This window comes from Anas acuta, chromosome W (genome assembly GCF_963932015.1).
Source record: "Anas acuta chromosome W, bAnaAcu1.1, whole genome shotgun sequence".
NCBI lineage: Eukaryota > Metazoa > Chordata > Aves > Anseriformes > Anatidae > Anas > Anas acuta.
In genome coordinates, this window is record NC_089016.1 from 4,672,304 (window position 1) to 4,685,459 (window position 13,156).

The window sequence follows — 13,156 nt, forward strand, 5'->3', positions numbered from 1 at the left end:
AAGGGCAGGATGCAGCACTTACCCATGGTGAACCTCATCCCACTGGCCTCTACACATCAATCCAGCCTGTCCAGGTCCCTCTGCTTGGCCTTCCTACCCTCTGGCAGATCGACGCTTCCCTCCACCTTGGTGTCATCTGCAAACGTACTGGGGGTGTACTCAATTGACTCAACCAAATCGTCAATAAAGATGTTAAAGAGGATGGACCTCAACACCAGCCCCTGAGAAACACGACTCGTGACTGGTCACCAGCTGGATTTCGCTCCGTTCAACACTACTGTCTGGGCCCGGCCACCCAGCCAGTTTTTAACCCAGCAAAGCATGTACCTGTCCAAGCCATGGACTGCCAGCTTCTCCAGGACAATACTGTCAAAGGCCTTGCTGAAGTCTAGGTAGACTATGTCAGCAGGCTTTCCCTCATCCCCCAGGCTGGTGATAGGAGGAGATGAGGTTGGTCAGGCAGGGCTTGCCTTTCCTGAATCCGTACTGACTGGGCATGATCCCCTGGTGGTCCCGCATATGCTGCATGATTGCATTCAAGATGACCTGTCCCATCACCTTTCCTGGCACCAAGGTCAGGCTGACAGGCCTGTTGTTCCCTGGGTCCTCCGTATGAACTTTCTTACATTTGGGCATCACATTTGCAAGTCACTACTCAGCCAGAACCTCTCTGGATGACCATGATCACTGACACATGATGGAAAGTGTCTGATAGGTGACGGAAAGAGGCACAAGTTTCTGGAAAGCTTGGTAACAACCTTGAAAAAACAGCTAAGCCTTCAGACAGTGCACTGTGGAGATCCCATTTTATTTTGCAGATACTATGTAAGAGTCAGCTCCCACCTTCTGTTGGACACATATCTGTAGAGACTGAAGAGCAGAGAAGTGTCAATCCTCAGCAGAAGTAGGGTGAAAAAGAGATATTACTCTAAGAGCATAATAAATCAGATGATACCAAAGAGAACAATAACAATATTGACAATGAAAGATGGACCAGGATTGAGGGGAGGTACCAAGTTAAGTCATTTATGGAAAAAAGAGGGGAAATTTGTCTCTATTCAGAAGCATCCATGAAATCACTTTCCTAATAGCCCACTTAAGCTCCCTGTTTCTCATGCTGTAGATGAGGGGGTTCAATGTTGGAGGCATCACCGAGTACAGAGCTGTCACCACCAGGTTCAGGGCTGGAGAGGAGATGGAGGGGGGCTTCAGGTAAGCAAAAAGGGCAGTGCTGATAAACAGGGAAACCACAAACAGGTGAGGGAGGCATGTGGAAAAGGCTTTGTGTCGCCCCTGCTCTGAGGGCATCCGCAGCACAGCCCTGAAGATCTGCACATAAGAAAAAAGAATGAAAACAAAGCACACGGACGCTAACCAGACACCAATCACAAGCACCCAAAAACTCCTCAGGTAGGAGCGTGAGCAGGAGATCTTCAGGATCTGGGGGATCTCACAGAAGAACTGGTCCACAGCATTGCCTCTGCACAATGGCAGTGAAAATGTATTGGCAGTGAGCAGCAGAGCATAGAGAACCCCACTGCCCCAGGCAGCTGCTGCCATCTGGGCACAAGCTCTGCTGCCCAGGAGGGTCCTGTAGTGCAGGGGCTTGCAGATGGCAACATAGCGATCGTAGGACATGATGGTGAGAATAAAATACTCTGCTGATATCAGAAAGGGAAAAAGAAAGACCTGTGCAGCACATGCCGAGTAGGAAATGGCCCTGGTATCATGGAGGGAATTGGCCATGGCTTTGGGCAGAGTGGTGGAGATGCAGCCCAGGTCGAGGAGGGCGAGGTTGAGGAGGAAGAAATACATTGGAGTGTGAAGGCGGTGGTCGCAAGCTACGGCGGTAAGGATGAGGCCGTTGCCCAGGAGGGCAGCCAGGTAGATGCCCAGGAAGAGCGCGAAGTGCAGGAGCTGCAGCTCCCGTGTGTCTGCGAAGGCCAGAAGGAGGAACTCGGTGATGGAGCTGCTGTTGGACATCTGATCCTCCTGGACAAAGGGGAATACCCAAGGAAGAAAAGATAGTGATCATTAGGAGAGAAAACCTATTTATCTTCCCGTCCAAACACCCCTACAGTGACTTTCCCCTTTCTGAGGCGTTTCTTTTGCTCCCTTGCCTGAGGTCTGGTTGGTGCTGGAGGAATGTGCCCCTGGGAGCAGCGACACTCTGCTGTGTGTGCTGGAGGATTCAGACCTGTCCTACAGCTCTACACAAAAAGAAACCAGGAGTGATCGCTGATTAAATTTACCTCTGATGTATTGGACTTCACAGCATTACCACTCTCAACACTCTTTACTGATGTACTTGTGATTTACTTTGTTCTATCTGCATCACACTCAGGAGCATTTTTAGAGGGTAGAAAACCCTGGCAGCTGTAAGGTATACCAGGTGACCTTTTGTGAGTCCCGGAAGGCAAAGTGACTGTCCTTAGTGCAGTGAGGATAGCCTGTCTGTCCATCTACCCTGGTCTCAGCCAGACTCCTCTAGGGCTCAGTCGAGTTACCCACATTGAGCTGCTCAATGATTGTGGCCTCAGAAAGTCCCTGGAAGGAGATACAGCTTTGTCTGTGCCCCACGGACGAAAATGCCCAGAGCCCCACAGGTTAGAAGGGGAACTCTGGGCACCTTCCTCCTATGGACACATCTGTGTGGTGGGACCCAGAGGGTCAGTGCTTGAGCTGCAGCTGAAAGCCAGATCTGCAGGGAGCCATAAAGCAAGAACAGCAGCTGCAGCTCCAAGAAGAGAGAGGAATATCACAGGGCTTCTGCCAGGGGAGGCAAGGCGAGGGACCAACAGGAACTCAGAAGGGCCTGCTGTGAGTGAGGTCCTGCTACTGAGGTTATGAGTCACGTCCTGAATCCTGTGCACTAGAGGGCAGACAGAGAGATGCCAGACTACTCCGTTAGCACTGTCCTACAATTCCCTGCCCATTGCTCTGCTGCCTGCAGCTGTCCCTGCCTGCAGCTGGGTCTCTGTCCCCACGCCTCCTGCCTGCAGCTCACAGCCCCCATCCCACCCACTGGGTGCTCAGCTCTGCCCTGCAGACACCTCCTGGCAGCAGGGCTCTGCCCAGGGGCAGCTCGCTGGGGGCACGTCCTAGAGCCCAGGGCACACAAACCCTGCTGACACTGCCCATGTGGTGGTGGAGCTTTCTAGGGGCTGAGGGGCAGGAAAGGGACTTGCTGTGGATCCTTGTAACCCTCAGTGAGAAAGCTTAGCAGGATCAGACTCTTCTTGGAAATTGCAGCCTCTATTTCCATTTGCACAGAAACAAAGCAGAGAAAAATGAAAACAAATATTCTGGAAAGCTGAGACCAAAGCTTCTAACCCCTGACAAGTTTCTCACCTTGGATATATCCTCAGTGTGCTATGTAGCTGTGAGCAGGCTGCCCCAGGCAGCAGCCTCCCGCCGGCAGCAGGACCCTGCCCTGCCGGGGGGGCTCCTTCCACCCGCAGCTTCTCCCCGCAGCTCCCTGGGCAGCTCCCCGGGCAGGCTGAGTGCTGAGCCTGGCAGGCGGCAGACAGCCCTGCCCCGGCACACAGCCCCTGGGGCACAGCAGGGACCCTGCTCTGCACCACAGCCCTGGACACCCCTGCCTGCACCCCAGGCTTCTCCTGCCTCCACGAACTGCGGCTGCTTTGCCCTCCAGCCAGAGACCTACCGGGTGCAGGGCTGGGAAGTCTTCTCCCCCAGTGAGCTCTGGGCATGCTGCCACTGCTGCCTGCCTTTAAGCACTGTGTCTCTGCAGGCAGTGCCCCCAGCCCTGCTGCGCTGTGCAGAGGAGCTGCTCCTGGGCAGAGCTGTCTCTCTGCAGCGCTGCCCGCTTGCCAGGAGCTCCCCTTGGGCCCAGAAGCCCATCCCACCTCAGCAGCACAGCACCCGACCATGGCATCACTTGCTCTGTGCCATTGGGCTCCCTCGAGGTGTCCCCAAGGCTTCAGGGCTGACAGCTCCTGAAGTCATCGGAGTCTCTCCTGGGGTGTGGTGTTTGAAGCAGACTGAAGTCATCAGAGACTGCTCCTCTCTGAACATGGGAGAGACTGATTTTAGAAGTGTGATTTTTGCTATTGATGTGCAGTTGTCAAACATGACGTTGTGGTTTAACCCAGCCGGCAGCTCAGCACCACACAGCTGTTAGCTCACTGTTCCTGCAGCTCCACAACTGTAAAGCTCATGGGTTGAGATGAAGACAGTTTAAAAGGACAGAAAAGGAAGATTAATAATAATAATAACAGCAACAATAACAACATTAATACTTAGGTATACAAAGCAAGTGATGCACAATGCAATTGCTCACCACCTATTGACTGATGCCCATCATCCCATCCCTGAGCTGTGGTCCCCTTGACCCTGGCCAGCTTGCATGGGGATCAAGTGTTGTGGTCCTTTGACATTTGTTTTAGGGTAAAACCAGCTTTCAGAAGGATTTGGATTATTTGCTTCCCTTTCTCAAATACTTCTGCTCTGTTGCCCCACATGATGATGTCACCAAGGTACTGCAGGTGTTCAGGAGCTTCCCCCATTGCAGGGCAGTCTGGGTCAGTCCATGGAAAATGGTAGGGCCAATTGTTTTGTCAGTCACCCCTTCCCTAGAGGGGGATCTCAGCTGCTTGGCTTCTCTGCCCTCTAATTCCAGGCTATTGGCCCTGTTCTCCCAGCACTGGAGCAGCCAAGTGACAATGTGCTCACCTAAATGATGACTGAATTTTTTTCACAAATCCCATAGCTCGCCCTGGGATAGGGGTCTTGTGGTTACTGATGCTTTTCTGATCTCTTCCTCTTTGCCCTCCTTCTTCCTTGATGGCCCAACTTTGTCGAAGCATTCCTTGTCTTCTTCCTGCATTCTTGCCTGCATAGGAGTTTCTTTCCTTTCTAAGGAAAAAAGAAAAATGATTTTTTGCATCCATAGTTTTCTCTTGCAGAAAGGTGTAACCAATAGTGACACAGGTTGGTTCTCTGGCCCAGCTATGGGGCCCATCAGAGGGGCTGAAGTGCCTGCAGGGCCCATTGCAGGAGTTGTGGTGTCTGCAGGGCCTTTCAGAGGAGTTGGAGTGGCTGCAGGAATCATCACATAGGGTGGAGTTGAGGGAGGGCCTGTCACTGGACTTGGAGTAACATTGACTGTGTCTTCTATACATAGGAATAGCCCCAGGATGTTGCATCGATTTGTGTCTTTTCACAACCCTTTCTTCATGCATTTCACCATTTTTTTTAGGATTCTGCACTTGCTCAGGTGTGAAGTTCCAAAGCATTGGATGTGCCCACTGCTCTAGGTGCTTGCCAGTATCCTCCCATACTCCTAGCCTCCACTAAATCTCCTTCCTTGGGGCAGACTTCTGGGTTCATAGTGCAGGCACTTGCAGATGACAACAGAGCTGTCGTAGGCCATGATAGTAAGAACAGAAATTTCTGAAGACATGAAGAATAGAAAGAAAAACACCTGTGCAGCACACCCTTGATAGGAGATGGCCCTAGTGTCCCAGAGGGAATTGGCCATGGCTTTGGGCAGAGTGGTGGAGATGCAGCCCAGGTCGAGGAGGGCGAGGTTGAGGAGGAAGAAATACATTGGAGTGTGAAGGCGGTGGTCGCAAGCTACGGCGGTAAGGATGAGGCCGTTGCCCAGGAGGGCAGCCAGGTAGATGCCCAGGAAGAGCGCGAAGTGCAGGAGCTGCAGCTCCCACGTTTCTGTGAATGCCAGCAGAAGGAATTCCGTCACAGAGCTGCTGATGGGCATTTTCTGACAATTGACATCGTTTCATGTTAAAGAGAAGAATGCAGAACAAAGTCAGACCAGACTTCTCTGAGCAAAACCTATTGCAAGTCTTAGAGCACACCGAGCCTGAGCATCTCTTTGCAGAATCTTTCTTCAGCTCACCTGCTTGAGCTTTGTCTGGTGCTGTCTGAGAGTAACATGGGGGTAGGGTCTGCTGTGGGCTTCAGAGGAGTCCTTTCTGCTGTGCAGTAGGAGAGAGGCAGGAACGTGGGGGAAATTGAAGTTCAGTCCTCTTTTCAGATGGTGATGAGTCCACAAACCTCAGGCATTGAGAGTAAGTTGAAGAAATCTCTCCAGAAGTCCAAGTGCAATGTAACTTTCCTGGAGTGTCCCGTCAAGGGCCAGCACTGATGTAACCTGCCTTGGAGCTCCTTAGAGCAGACCACTGGAGACAAGGAGACAGTGGCAGTGTGAATTTGACATTAATGTATAGGGAAACTAGATGTTTCATCAAGCACAAGGGCCAGGCCTTGACCCCTAGACCCTAGAAGGGTGATCCTTTCCCTTCACACATTGCTCAGGGCTCTTTCTGGGGCAGTAGGAGATGGGGATGTGCATTGCCAAGTGGAGGAGAATAGTTTGACTCCTGCCTGGCTCGTGTTTGGTGTTGAGGAGCCAGTGAGTCCCCGGTGCTGTGACAATAAGCTGTCTCCTCATAGGCCTTAGTGGCAGAGACAACAGCTATAGCTTTGGACACAAAGAACTTGGTCCTGTTGGGACTTTCAGCCTTGCCACAGCCCTTAATCCCCTCCACAACAGGCTGCCCAAAGGACTCACAAACCTGCATCTATTTCACTGCTGGCTGTAGATCCTTGTCTATATGGCGTCACACCAGGATCCTAGCTGAGTATAATTCAGATTTTCTTTGTGGCCATGCCCCTAAGGAAGCTCTGTAGGATCTGGCCTGGTTCCTGGTGAGCAGACACCACTGCTCGTGTGGTATCCCTCAGAGTTCCCAGGCCCCCCTCCTCCGGGGCACTGTTCACTCAGCACAGACTTGGCCCTGATGTGTGGGCTTACAGTCCCGATGGTGCAGGACTAGGCTCATCTCCTTATAAAATGTCAAGAGTTTTCTGTAGGCAAAATCTACAGTTTCTCAAGGCTCCCCCACACTGATGCTCTATTCTGTCAGCTCTTCATGTCTGCAGGCAGACAGTTCTACCTTTGTGTGATTGTGCTATCTCTGGAAAGATAGCAGCATCAGGAGTTCCAGGAAAGTTTGGATAATACAGCAGTAACCAGCTGAATGGAATTGCAGCACGGAGTCACAGAAGGGTAGGGGATGGAAGGCTGCCAGGTTCCACCTCTTCTGTGTTTCTTTCTCATGCACGCTGTCATTCTGCCTGGAGCTGTGTCCTAAATATCATGAGGCTGTGCAGGGAAGAATATAGAAGGGACAAAGCCCAGCTGGAGTTCAATCTGGCTATTACTGTCAAAGACAATAAAATCTGTTTATTTAAATACTTTATTTAAAGGGCAATTAAGGAGAATCGTCATCCTTTATTGGATGTGAAGGGAAACAGAGTTACAAGGGATGAGGAAAAGGCTGAGGTACTTAATGTCTTCTTTGCATCAGCCTTTGGCAGCAAGATTGGTTGTTCTCCCGATACTCAGGTCCCTGAGATGGTAGATAGGGACATGGAGCAGACAATGGGTGCACGTCTTTCCCACTTCTTCACTCTCCCCTTCCCCTTCACCTCCCCTTTCTCCTCCAGGCTAGTTACAATAGCTGTTCAAAGTTCTGAATATCCTTGGGATAGTCAAACCAACATGTTCCTGTTGTTATTGCTCCTGAATATGTTTCAGCTTTTGTTTAAGGTCAAAGAACTACTTAAGAATGCTATGAAGAGATCTTCCCAGAGGCAGGAGAGTGAGGAGTGTCAGGGAATGTGGGAAGATCTGGGCAGGCACCTAGAGCAGTTAACTGCAGTGGAAGCTGAAATGAGTCTAATTGGGAAGGCATTGGAAAAACACCTCTGTGAATCCTTGGCATAGACTACCTTAGAAGAGGGTACTTCAAAGATCCAAAAGGGTAGCTGTGGGGCTTTGACATAGCTGCCTTGGAGAGAGAGAACATTAAACAGTTGTCTACCTGCCCTGGTCCTGTTGCAGGATTGATGAAGGCTGAAGAACAGCAGGTGCTGCAGTGTGCAGGCCACTGTTGCAGGGACATCCAGTCCACCTGGAACTGACTACCCCAGGGGTAGAAACACAGCCCTACCATTTGCCATGGACTCTTCCAGATTGCCATGGAACATGGGGAAGCTCCTAAACAGCAGCAATGCATTGATGACATCATCATGTGGGGCAACAGAGCAGAAGTTATTTTTGAGAAAGGGAAGAAAATAGTTCAAATCCTTCTGAAATATGGTTTTGCCATAAATGTTAATTTAATTTAGTCAAGGGACCTCCACAGGAGATCCTGACACAGGCTGGCCAGGGTTAGGGGGACTGCTGCTCAGGGATGGGATGGGCATCTCCCATTGGGTGGTGAGTAATTGTACTGAGCATCACTTGGTTTGTAGATATCATCATCATCATCATCGTCGTCGTCGTCTTATATACTTAATATTTATTACTAATATTAATTATAGTAATAATATTTTCCCTTCCTTTTCTTTTAATCAAACTGTCCTTTTCCCAACACATGAGCTTTAAACTTTTTTGGTACTGAACCTCTCTTATTTCACTGGGGAGGTTGGTGAGTGAACAGCTTTGTTCCTGTCGTCTTGCAGCTGTGTTCCTTTTGTCTTGCAGAAGGACAGAAATAGCCCATATGCAGGTCTTCTTCCTGGCTGGGGCCTACCAGGCACTTAAGCAGAGGGGATCCCACAATCAACATGCCAACCGGGCAGCTTCCACTAGCCTGACAGGGACACTGGGCAGATGAGAGCCTAAAAGTACGGATCCCAGCCAGTAGTTGACCTGTCAGCTCCTTCACAACCATGTTCCTCCTGTGGGCCTATGAAAAACTTGAGACACAGCTGAGCTCCTCACAGCATTTCTACTCATCTCCTCCTTGTGGCCTGCAAGCTTATCAGATACATGCCACCTCACTTCATCTTTGAATGATGTGTGAATGCTCAGCAACTTCATTATTCCTGACAATATGGCAAACAGTTTAAGTTAGAAGTAGCTGAGGAGATGAAGTTGAGGTTTTTAGATCCTGGGAACTGGAATATTGGTAGTTCAGTTTCCAGGTTAGGGTTTAGGACTCAGGGTTTAGGGTTTAGGGTGTAGGGTTTAGGGCTTAGAGCTTAGGGCTTAGGGCTTGCCTGAGGGCTAGGGTTAAATAGAGCATTTCTATCCTAGTGATAAGGACAGAGATTAAGGTGAGCAAGAAGTTAATGTTATGGGCTTATGGGTTTGAGCTTTGGCTTCAAAGGAAGGTTTGAGGTTAAGCGGGAGAGTAGTGGATTACAGTCAAGGGGAGGAGTAGCAGTTAGGGGTTAGAAACAGGGTAAGAGCCTAACAGGAATGTTTTCAGAGTCAGTGTTGCAGTAGCATCAACATTACCTGAACCCTCTTACCTCTTCAGAACTGGTAGTTTCTTCTGGTCAAGGTCTCCTGGTCAAGAGGTCCCTTCTTCCCTCCCCCAGATCACACACCTCTCCTGCCCAGGCTTCTCCTGACTTCCGCATATCAGCTATCTTCTTAGGGGGAACTTTCTGACAGCTTTTATGATCTCAGAGTATCTTTCTAACCTCTGCTGGCTACTCCATTCCTGATACAGAAGTGGCATTGTAGTCAGGAGGGTGAAGGGCACAAAGTTCTGTAGGAGCACCCTGCACAACGTTTTTAGCAGCTCTGCACCACCCCAAAAGTGCCCTTCCTACCCACCAGCTTTGGATCTAAAATGGCTCCTACAGCTCCTGGGTAACTTTTCACAGGCTATCAAGCACGCTTCAGCTCCCCCCAGGCACTTTGGAGGCAGTGGTCACCTCTGTGTGGAAATCTGAAAGAAGCCACATTTTTAAGGAAAAAGATGAACCCTCTGACATGTGACCCTTTATCCAAGACCTCTTCCTTTATGGGGATTACCAGATACTTACGAGGAGAGGATTGCACAAACTACATTCATCCAGGTGCTTTTGCCAGCCTTTCAGATAGGTACACTGGCAGATATGAATGGCACAGATCCCAGCTGGCAGTCAGGAGGTGGCCTGTAGGCTACTTCAGAAAGAAGTCAACTCACAGTCCACTTCACAGACTTAGGACTGCATTAGGAATCTCTGAGGCACCACTGACGTCTTAATACGATACCTACAAAACAGACCCTTTTTGGCCCAGGACCTGCCCAGGTAGAAGTGAGCTGGCTGTGATCCTTCCAGCCCATAATCCTGCTGCTGGACTCCCAGCCTCTCTGACGCACAGGAGCCAGTTCCGTGCCAGTTCTGGGAGTTGCTAGGGCAGGAGGGACCTTGCAGGCAATGTCCGAGCCCCATGCCTGTTGGCAGTCTCTCTGCTCCTTGCACACAGTGAGGATCACACTCAAGTCCAGAAGCTGCGTGCCTGAAGCTGGCCTAGAAGACACTCAGGGGGAGCTCCGAGCCCCAGCTGCAGCTGGCGGTGCTGCTCTGCAGACCGAGGGGGCTGTGGTGCCTGCTACCCCTACTCCCCTCTGCCTGTGCTGCTCAGGCTGGGCAGAAGACCCAACTCACTGGCGATTTCTTCTGTTGAGACCCTTTCAATCTACCCTGATGGCTCAGTAGCACAGGACAGTGCTTGGCAGGACCATAGGGTGTCTCTAAGGGCAATAAATGACATGGTTTAATGGATGATCCTGGCAGTAGGGGAATGGTTGGACCAGATGATCTTGGAGGTCTTTTCCAACCTTACTGATTCAATGAATCTGTGATAAGGGCACAAAGGGCAGGCAAGTGCTGCACTCAATCCAGATTGTGGGGTTTCAAAGAAGCTGTCCTGAACCACACTTGACTCTTGGATACCTTTGCCTGCTGGCTCCTCACAACCACTCTGGGCACTGCAGAGCCCTCCATAGCCCATGGGCTCCTCATGTTCTCCTTTTTCTTTGGGATACTCTACATTGGATGGTCACTCACTAGATGAAGAAACACTCAATGCCCACACAATCTCACAAATTCTTCCTCTCCAGATTGCTCTCCAGGATGCCATTTACCATCAGTCCCAGCACCAGTTGGACAGTACCAGGCAGGAAAGTCAAAGGCCAGTTACAGTTTACTGGGCCATGTGCAACCAAGAAGGATACTCTCAGTTCAGCCCTCAGTCCTTCACTGATCACTCTGGGACTCTGATCCATGCTGAAGCCCAGAAGCAAGTGGCCTGTTCAGGGAGCAGCACCTTGGGTGTGTTCTTGACACCAGCATTAGAAGAGATGCATAGAGATGCCACTGCAGAGACAATAAGACTGTTGCCAAAGCGTATGAGATCTTAGGAATAACACACAGGCAGGGGCACAAAGGAAGAGCTTGGAAGTGAATGGGGAGCAGCATGGAGAAGGCCTCGTCCTGCTTCTGGCCATAGCTGCGTCTCCAGGGAAGCAGCAGCCCCAACCCAAAGGCAGCAGAGCCCAGCGGGCAGTGAGGGGAAGCCCTGAGGGACACTGGGGCTGCTCCTCCACGTGGCAGCTGGGCTCTTGGCCCTGAGCCCCTCCTGTGTGCTGGAGCTGCTCCTCCAGCTGCAGGGAAGATTGGAAAAAGTGGCAGCTGAGACCAGTGAATTTCTGATGGCTTATTTTATTTATTTACACTGAAAGATTGGTTCTTTAAGTATGATTGGGTCAAATAAACTATAATGAACAACAGGTAGGATGATAAAAATAAACTTAATCTTCTCTAAAAAAAAAAAAATCTTTTTCAAGATGTTCATTTCTCTGAGAAATCCTGCCTGTCTTGTTAAGATGATGGTCACGTTTCTGATGCTTAAGAAGCAAGAATGTAAATAATTTCCTTAAGGTATCCTTCAGTTCCAGGTTCCTCTTGCTGTAGATGAGGGGGTTCACTACTGGAGGCACCACTGAGTACAGAAGAGACAAGACCAGGTCCAAGGATGGGGAGGAGGTGGAGGGGGACTTGAGGTAGGCAAACATGGCAGTGCTGACAAACAGGGAGACCACAGCCAGGTGAGGGAGACAAGTGGAAAAGGCTTTGTGTCGTCCCTGCTCAGAGGGCATCCTCAGCACAGCCCTGAAGATCTGCACATAGGAGAAAAGAATGAAAACAAAACAACCAAATAAAAAAGAAACACTAAACATAAGTGCCCCAACTTCCCTGAGGTAGGCATCTGAGCAGGAGAGCTTGAGGATCTGGGGGATTTCACAGAAGAACTGGTCCACAACATTACCTTGGCAGAGGGACAGGGAAAATGTAATGGCAGTGTGCAGCACAGCATGGAGAACCCCACTGCCCCAGGCAGCTGCTGCCATCTGGGCACAAGCTCTGCTGCCCAGGAGGCTCCCGTAGTGCAGGGGCTTGCAGATGGCAATGTAGCGATCATAGGCCATGAGAGTAAGGACTGAAAACTCTGCTCCAGTCAAGAAGGCAAAGAGAAAGACCTGTGCAGCACATCCTGCATAAGAGATGGCCCTGGTGTCCCAGAGGGAATTGGCCATGGCTTTGGGGACAGTGGTGGAGATGCAGCCCATGTCTAAGAGGGCGAGGTTGAGGAGGAAGAAGTACATGGGAGTGTGGAGGCGGTGGTCGCAGGCTATGGCAGTGAGGATGAGGCCGTTGCCCAGGATGGCAGCCAGGTAGATGCCCAGGAAGAGCGCAAAGTGCAGGAGCTGCAGCTCCCGCGTGTCTGCGAATGCCAGCAGAAGGAACTCACTCACAAAGCTGATGTTGGGCATTTGCTGGTTCTGTCCATGGGGTCCTGCAGAAAGGAGCAGAAAGCTGGTGATAATTAACCATAGAGTTAATTCCTTAGAGAAAAGCAATTTCCATTCCTTATTTAAGCACTCCAACGTACTTCCACACTTCCAGGCAGATATTTGGCAGGTCTCTTTCATGTGGCCTGATTGATGCTACCTGAGGGTGCCTCTGGGAGCATGGGACTCTGCTGTGGGCAATGCAGGCGTCACCCCTGCTCTACAGAAATAAGTAAAGAGCAACATGGGGCAATCTCAAATTAAATTCACTTCTGATATATCGAAAATTTCCACTATGTTGTTCCCAGTTTACCCATCTGTGGTGGAGGGTTGATGGAAATCTTTATTGTGTTTTCATTCCTTTTCATTCATACTCAGAGTCAAAAGACTGTCCCTTAAGTGTGGACTGTCCTTCAGAGAGGACAGCCAGCCTGTCCATAAAGGCTGTTCTCTTCTGCTGGCATCTCCTTGAGCTTCACGACAATTACATTCACCTGAAAAAAAATCATGACACTGCTGAAAGCAGAAGA

At 50.3% G+C, this 13,156-nt stretch overlaps 2 protein-coding genes across 2 annotated transcripts; both read right to left on the reverse strand.

Moving 5' to 3' along the window:
- Nucleotides 1-902: 902 nt before the first annotated feature.
- Nucleotides 903-2,258, reverse strand: LOC137847204 (olfactory receptor 14C36-like). The gene has a single exon (XM_068665487.1). It carries the CDS (start codon nucleotides 1,981-1,983, stop codon nucleotides 1,027-1,029), a length of 957 nt encoding a protein of 318 aa, XP_068521588.1. The 5' UTR covers nucleotides 1,984-2,258; the 3' UTR covers nucleotides 903-1,026.
- A 3,047-nt stretch (nucleotides 2,259-5,305) lies between these two features.
- LOC137847372 (olfactory receptor 14J1-like) lies at nucleotides 5,306-12,608 on the reverse strand. Its single transcript, XM_068665652.1, has 2 exons — nucleotides 11,648-12,608; nucleotides 5,306-5,691 (listed from the first exon to the last, which is right to left on the reverse strand). The coding sequence occupies exons 1-2, from the start codon at nucleotides 12,606-12,608 to the stop codon at nucleotides 5,306-5,308; spliced, it is 1,347 nt and encodes a 448-aa protein (XP_068521753.1).
- Between the last annotated feature and the right edge of the window lie 548 nt (nucleotides 12,609-13,156).